Genomic DNA, 6755 nt, shown 5'->3' with positions numbered 1-6755 from the left:
CTCTTCCCCAGCCAGGCCCTACTCCCCTGGTGCAGCAGAGCTGTGGGCTGAGTGTGCCCCGCACGGCTCCTCTGTGCTCTCTTCTGTGCCTCTGTCACCTCTCTGCAGTGTCCAGGGGACAGAACTCGGCCCAGACCAAGCTGGAGATGGCTCGGTCACAGCTGGGGCACGGATAGGCGGACTTCGGCTGCTCTCCTTCCAGATTCTCAACCCAGCGGGGGGCTTCCCAGCAGAACTCTGACAAAGGCACATCTGGAGACAAACCCAGTGTCACATACGCAGGATGCAGCCACCGAAAGCCCCACCTGTGAGCCTGACGCTGGCAGGTCAACACTGAAACCTAAACCATAACAATAAGCCAACGGCTAAAATTACACCAGTGGGGGACATTAGAAAGCTCTCTCTAAGCGAGGAACAAAACAAGGATGTGGACTTTCTCCACCTTTATTCAACACCATATTGGAAGCCCCAACCAGAAGAATCAGGCAAGAGAGAGGAATAGGCTGCATCACACTGGGAAGGAAGATGCTACGCTTTCACTCGTGCTGATGACAGGATCTTTTGTACAGGAAGCCTCAAAGGCTGCACCCAGAACCTAGTGTGACTGCTACATAAATACAGTGGAGTCACAGTATGAAAAGCCTGCGGACCAGTGCGGTGCATGGCTGCATGCAAGTGATCCCTTAACCAAAGGAGAAAGTAGGAGAGTGGTCATTGTAACAGTGTGATACCTAGGAGAAGACCCTCCTGCCTGCTGTGGATATCAAGGATTCTGCCCCAAAAACGAAGAAGAAAGTGGTTAAGACGCAGAGACTCTTAGAACACTCTTAGAAACACAGCTTGCAAATTGGGAAACTAAAGTTTAGTCAGCTCCACAGGTACATTTTGTTGATTTCTATGATGTTTAAAAATACTGACTCAAGCTTCATGTAATGAAATCCCAGCACTCAAGAGGCTGAGGCAGGAGGATCATTGTAAGTTTTGAGGTCAGCCTGGGTTACATAGTGAGTTTAAAGCCATCCTGATCTATACAGCGAGACCCTGGCTCGAACAAAACAAAACAAAGCAAACCATTGACTTAGTTGCTAAGACACAAAAATTGAAATAAATATCTAAAATTCAAGCATTTATTTAAAAATCTGTGATGAATTTCAGCTACAGAAAGGTGAAACAATCAGCAAACTCTCTCTGTAAGACACAAGCATAGAACCGAACAACTCTTGATATTGGTTGCTTTCCCTGCAATATGTAATGCGTGTCTCACATACGGAAGGAAATCCACAGCTTTTAAATGTTAAGATTTAGGAAATTCTAAGGAACCTATTGATCTGCACCAAGTAAAACTACTAGAATTATTCAACAATTGTGGCAAGGTCACAGATACAAAATATACAAAAACTAACTGTACTGTGTACACTAGCAATGAGCAAACTGAATAGGTGTGGCAGTGCTCACCTGACATTCCAGTACTTAGGGAAGCTGAAGCAGGAGGATCCCTGCAAGCCTGGGCTATAAAGTGAGGTACAGGCAGCCTAGACTATATGGCAAGACCTTGTCTCAAAAAATCAAAAACAAACAACAAAACTCCTCAAAAGTACACAAATAAAGAAACAAATAAGTAGCATAGAATTGGGTGGCAGAGATTTGCACAACCCCAAAAGTAAAGACTTAGCAGCTCCCTTTAGGCAAGGAAGGTGTTTCCCATTTTGTTCCAGTTCCTGTGATACTCATTGTATCTGACACTTCTGGGTGTATTTTGCTCCTTTGTGTGTGTGTGTGTCAGGGTCTGGCTATATAGCTCTGGCTGGCTATCAAATCACTCTGCAGCCCAGACTGGCCTCGAACCCCCAGTGATCCTTCTGCTTCAGCCTCCTGAGTGCGGGGATTACAGGCATGTGCCACCACCCTCAGTTTGTAAAATCAGTTTTAAATGAGGAAACCGAGGCTCAGAGACTCTGTGTAATGTGCGCAAGACTACAGCTACCCAGTTATCTTGTTGCTGAGGATACTGTGCTTACAGACAAAAGCAAATGAGAATGTTACACCAAATATTAAAAAAGAGCTAATGCCATGGAAAAGCTTCCCCCCTACCCCGGGCCCCTAAAGATTAAATAGCTCTGCGGTTTTCTTGTTTTAGACCTGGCTGTGGGAGTGGAGAATGCTGGAGAAGCCCTGGCAGCTGCTAAAGTCATTAGGGCGGGTTGCATCTTTGTAAAACCGGGAGTTCTTTCTCAGCCAAGAGCAGGCAGCACCCAAACAAGGGCCTCATCTACGCCGTCCAACTTTGCAGGGACCCAGGGAGAAACGCTGACTCAGCGAGGTGTCTGGACAGATTTGGGGAAGTGTAGCGTGCGTCCTAGGCGCTGTACAAAGTTAGCGCTCCCCGGGTGGCACGCAGAGAGCTGGGGACAAACAGTCACCCTTCCCTGCACCTGGCCTGGCTGCCTGACTCCTTCCTGCAACCGTTTTGCGCGCAAGAGGCTGCAGGAAGACGCCGAGCTGCCCACAGCTGAACCATGTGACTGGAGCCTGGCTCAGGTTTTGTTCCTCTGCGTTTGGAATTCTAATTAGCTTTTCCTAATGACCTACAAAGCTCAACCGGTGCAGGGGCAGCGTGAGAAGAAGCCAGCTCCATCCTGGTGGCCATCCGCGGCCCCGCCCTGCAGATGTGTTCCCTCTCACTTGGCTCTTAGAGCACAGTTGGAAGGAGCTGCTTTTCTGAATTGAGTAGACAGCGTTTTGCAGTCTACAAAAAACATCTCCATTTTCTGCTCCTGTGAGAAGTCTCTCTCCCCTTTGCTGCAGTCTTGCGGAGGAAATGCTGTGCCCTTCAGGAGTATAGTAGCCAGGACCGCACAAGGTTGGGGCTGGCTGGGAGATGTTTGATTTGTGATTCTAAGGGAAGCCTTGCCTTTGCCTCTGGGTACAGCCTTGCTGGGAGTGAGGCCTGTGTCTGGAGGCCCAGCTTTTGGGAGGCTGAGGCAAGGAATGCTGCGAGTTCAGCTCCAGGCCAGCCAGGGCTGTATAGTGAGACCTTGTCTTAAAAAAAAAAAATTCAAACAAAAACCCGGAAGCCGACATGGGTGGCCTTTAAGTTGTCATGTTGGGTTCCACATGATACACGCTGGTTGCACACGAACCTGTGTTGTCAGGTTCAAAGCCACTTTGGAGTTGCTTTTAGAAGTTTGAGAATCTCAGTCCTTTAATCTGATCATGGAAACAGACAAAGGAGACTCCGGAGCCCAGTTTGGGAAAGTCCGCGAGGGACTCGCGGGCCTGGGAACTGGTGCGGGCCTTTTTTGTTTGGTGGCTGTCAGCTGCTCACAGGTAGCAAAAGTAAAATCAATTTGGAGCGGTCCAGAGGCTCGGCCTCTTCCCAGGGATCACCCTAGGCCCAAACCTGGCTGTGCGGCTAGCCTGAGTTGGGGGTGAGGCTACGGATGAGGTAGGGGTGAGTTAGAGGGTAAGGGTTGGGGCAAGGTTAGGGGTGAGGGTGAGGGTTGTCTGCCGGTCCTGCCCTCCCCCTTTCGCCAGACTGAGTGGATCTTCCGGGAAGACCCTTTACTCCTTCCTCACGGCAGCAAAGCCAAGGGCAGAGGACGAATGCGTAGACAGCGGCGGTGCACACGGGGTGCCCCGCCGGGCCCTCGGGAGCGGACGCAGTCCCGCGGCGTGGAGCGGCCCCTTCTCCCTGCAGAGTCGCCTATTTGCACGCGGTCCGCCCTGAGACCCAGAACACAGGAGCGCGCGCCAGGACTCCGCGGCCCCCGCGGCCACCTGGAAGCCACCGGGTGGGGGGCCGCGAGCTGCAGCCCGCGCTCTGTCCCGCCAGGGGACCCTGGCAGCCCCGCGCCAGAGGGCACCAGCCGGTCCCGCGCGCGCACGCTCCGCGGCGACCTCTGGCGGCGGCCCGGTTGGGGACCTGCGCCGGCCCCGCCCCGGCCCGAAATAGCCCCGCGGCGGGCGACAGGAAGGCGCGGGCGCGGCGGCCTTAAAGGCGCGGCGGGCGGCGGGTCGCGCGGGCATGGAGCAGCGGGACGGCGGCGACGCGGGCCGCGCAGGGCCGGCCGGGGACCCGCAAGCGGCCGCGGCGCTGCTGACGCCCATGGAGCTGGGCGAGGAGCCGTTGGAGAAGGCGGCGCGCGCGCGCACGGCCAAGGACCCCAACACCTACAAAGTGCTGTCGCTGGTAGGTCCGGGCGGGCGGAGTCAGCCGGCGCGCGTCTCACTCATGCTTCTGCAAAAGAGTGTGGAAAGGGGTCGGGAGGACCCTGGTGTGGTGGCGCACGCCGGACATCCCAGCACTTGGGAGGCTGAGGCAGGAGGATCGCTGCTACTTGGAGGCCAGTCTGGGCTGCAGAGTGAGTTCAAAGCCCGCCTGCATTGCATGGTGATACTTTGTCTTGGAAAAAGCAAGCAAGCAAAAGAAAAAAAAAAAAATCATAGTTAGAAATACACCTCACTATCTTTGGGAGTACAGAGGGGCAAAAACGACCCTCTTGAAAGTGGACTCATAATCGCTGTAGGAAGCAGCCTATATGACCTTCAGCTGATGAATGGATACAGGAAAAGTAGGGTTGCCATACCACGGAGTACTACTCTGCCATAAAGAAGGATAAACTTGAGTTATTTGTAGGAAAGTGGACGTACCTTGAGACTATAATGTTGAGTGAAGGGACACACAAGCTTCAGTGTCGTGTGGTTTCTTTTATATGAGAAACCCAAAGTATGAATAATTTAAAAAGCAAAAGGAAAGATAGACCTTAGGAAACCAGGAGCTAGAGCTTTTGCAAAAGGGAAGGAGATCAAAAATTGGAGGGAGGAGGGAAGAGTGGGAAGGGGATGAGAAAACGAGTGGAAATGTGTCGTGTGCACGCACCAGCTCCCCGTGAGGGATATGATCGTTGTGTTCTTACGCTAATAAAAAGACCATCTGGGGAGAAACAAACAAACCTAAAGCAAGAAAGGCAGGTGGTCCGGCTCTGAAAGGGGCGGTGAGTTGGCCTTGGGCCTCAGTGGTGGTGCGGGTGACCCAGATGGGCTGACTGCAGTGGAAAATGATTTCACAGAGTCTTTCAGTTTTTCAGGACCGTTAGCAGACACTGTCTCGCTTGGCTCTGGTGCAGCATTTCCTTGCAGCTGCTCAGAAATTCCATGGCTCGCGGTGGCCCTGAAGGGCGTCTGTGATTCTTCACCGCCCGGGCGCCGCGGTGCTGAGCGCAAAGTTGAGCTTATGGCTGTCCCTGCCCTGCAGCGGCTGGGGTTTCTCCCCGTGAATTTTCAGTGGGCAGTTTCGTGGCCTTTCTTACTTCCCGGGACCTTGCGGACTCCTGCCACGCTCAGTTTCTTCCCTCTGTGATAACACGAAGGATGGTGACCGGGACCCCGCGGACAGGGTGCCGGCGCGGGCAGGACACTCACAGCAAAAGGAGCTGTGATTGCTTCCACCGCCTGCCTGCGCCTGGGCCCCAAGGCGTGCACCCTCCGCAGCGCCCTGCATGTATTAAGGCAGGAACGTGCTTCGGTGCAAAGCATCTCCTGACTCCGCAGTTTCCTTTCCACTGTATTTCAGGTTTCGTGGAGACGTCATAGGTCTTTGACAAACCAAAATTCCTAGACTTGGGGGATGGTGTCATATCCTTAGTGCTTAAAAATAAGCCTAAGTTTAACCGATGAAATGGCCCAAGCCACATGAGGTGGCATCTCAGGATGTATTTTTGTATCCTATGTCACTGTTACAGAGGAAAACTCGCCCAGTTTGAGTCTAGCAAGTTTTTCTTTCCCTCTTTCCTTCCTTCCTCCCTCCCTCTCTCCTTTTTTGTTTGTTTGTTTGGGGTTGAACCCAGGACCTTCCCACTGAACTACACGTCTATCTTTTTACTTTTTATTTTGAGACAGCCTCACTAAATTACTCAGTTACCCAAGTTGGGCTTGAATTTGAGACCCTCCTGCCTCAGCTTCCCAAGATGCTGGGGTTCTGGGCCTGTACCACCATGCCCAGCATCTGAGGCATAGTTTTAAAGGGACTAGTAACTGTCACCTATAATGCAGTGCATTTTCCCAGTTCGTTCTTGCAGAGCATTACTTTCTGGTGTCTGTGACCTTCAACTTACTTAGGAAGCTGTGTCTGTAGTTCTGCCCTGGGCTCTGAGTGTGGGTGGAGATCCTTTTTGCAGAGTTCTTTTCGTGAAAAGTGGGCCCTGTTTATGAGATTTGGGTATGAAGGTCAGCTTGCTTAACTTCCTTTCCTTACTCCTGTAATCTCTTATCATTGAGAACACAGCATGGTTTTTCAGGTAACTCTCTCCCCTAGTTAGATTTGGAATGGTTTTCTTTCTTTTTGTTTTGTTTTTGCTTATTTTGGTTTTGGTTTTTTTGAGACAAGGGTGCCTTAGATAGCCTAGGCTGGCTTTGAACTCAGTGCATAGCCTACGCTGGCCTGGAACTCTGTGATTCTCCTGCCTCAGTCTCCAGAGTGCTGAAGTTACACATGTGCGCCACCATGCCTGGTTTCATAAAACTTCCCTGCCGTGTTCCTCCGTGTGAGTCTCTCTTCTCAGGTGCCAGTAATTAAGGGAAATGAAAATAGTTTGATATTTGTTTTTGTTTGTAAGCTTCCTGAATATCATTGTGAAATCTTTGTGCAGTTTTTAAAGTTAGCACATGTATTTCATCAATGTTACAGACTTTTTTGGATCAACTAGAGAGAGCTTAATTATGTTTAGAAATGTTTTTTTCTTTTGGCTAGAGAGAAA

General features: G+C 51.3%; 1 protein-coding gene across 1 annotated transcript in view; it reads left to right on the top strand.

The window, feature by feature from the left end:
* Nucleotides 1-4000: 4000 nt before the first annotated feature.
* The window catches only part of Enpp1 (ectonucleotide pyrophosphatase/phosphodiesterase 1), a 62788-nt gene continuing 60033 nt past the window's right edge, over nt 4001-6755 (top strand). Inside the window, exon 1 of the mRNA XM_003468464.5 lies at nt 4001-4189. Within this exon, the coding sequence (XP_003468512.3) occupies nt 4025-4189 (165 nt within the window). The 5' untranslated portion in view covers nt 4001-4024. The remainder of the gene's footprint in view (nt 4190-6755) is intronic.

This window comes from Cavia porcellus, unplaced genomic scaffold, assembly GCF_034190915.1.
Source record: "Cavia porcellus strain 051 isolate PalLab524CR breed Dunkin Hartley unplaced genomic scaffold, mCavPor4.1 scaffold_22, whole genome shotgun sequence".
Lineage (NCBI taxonomy): Eukaryota > Metazoa > Chordata > Mammalia > Rodentia > Caviidae > Cavia > Cavia porcellus.
Note: the sequence above shows the minus strand (reverse complement) of the source record. Positions and strands in the feature narration are given on the sequence as shown.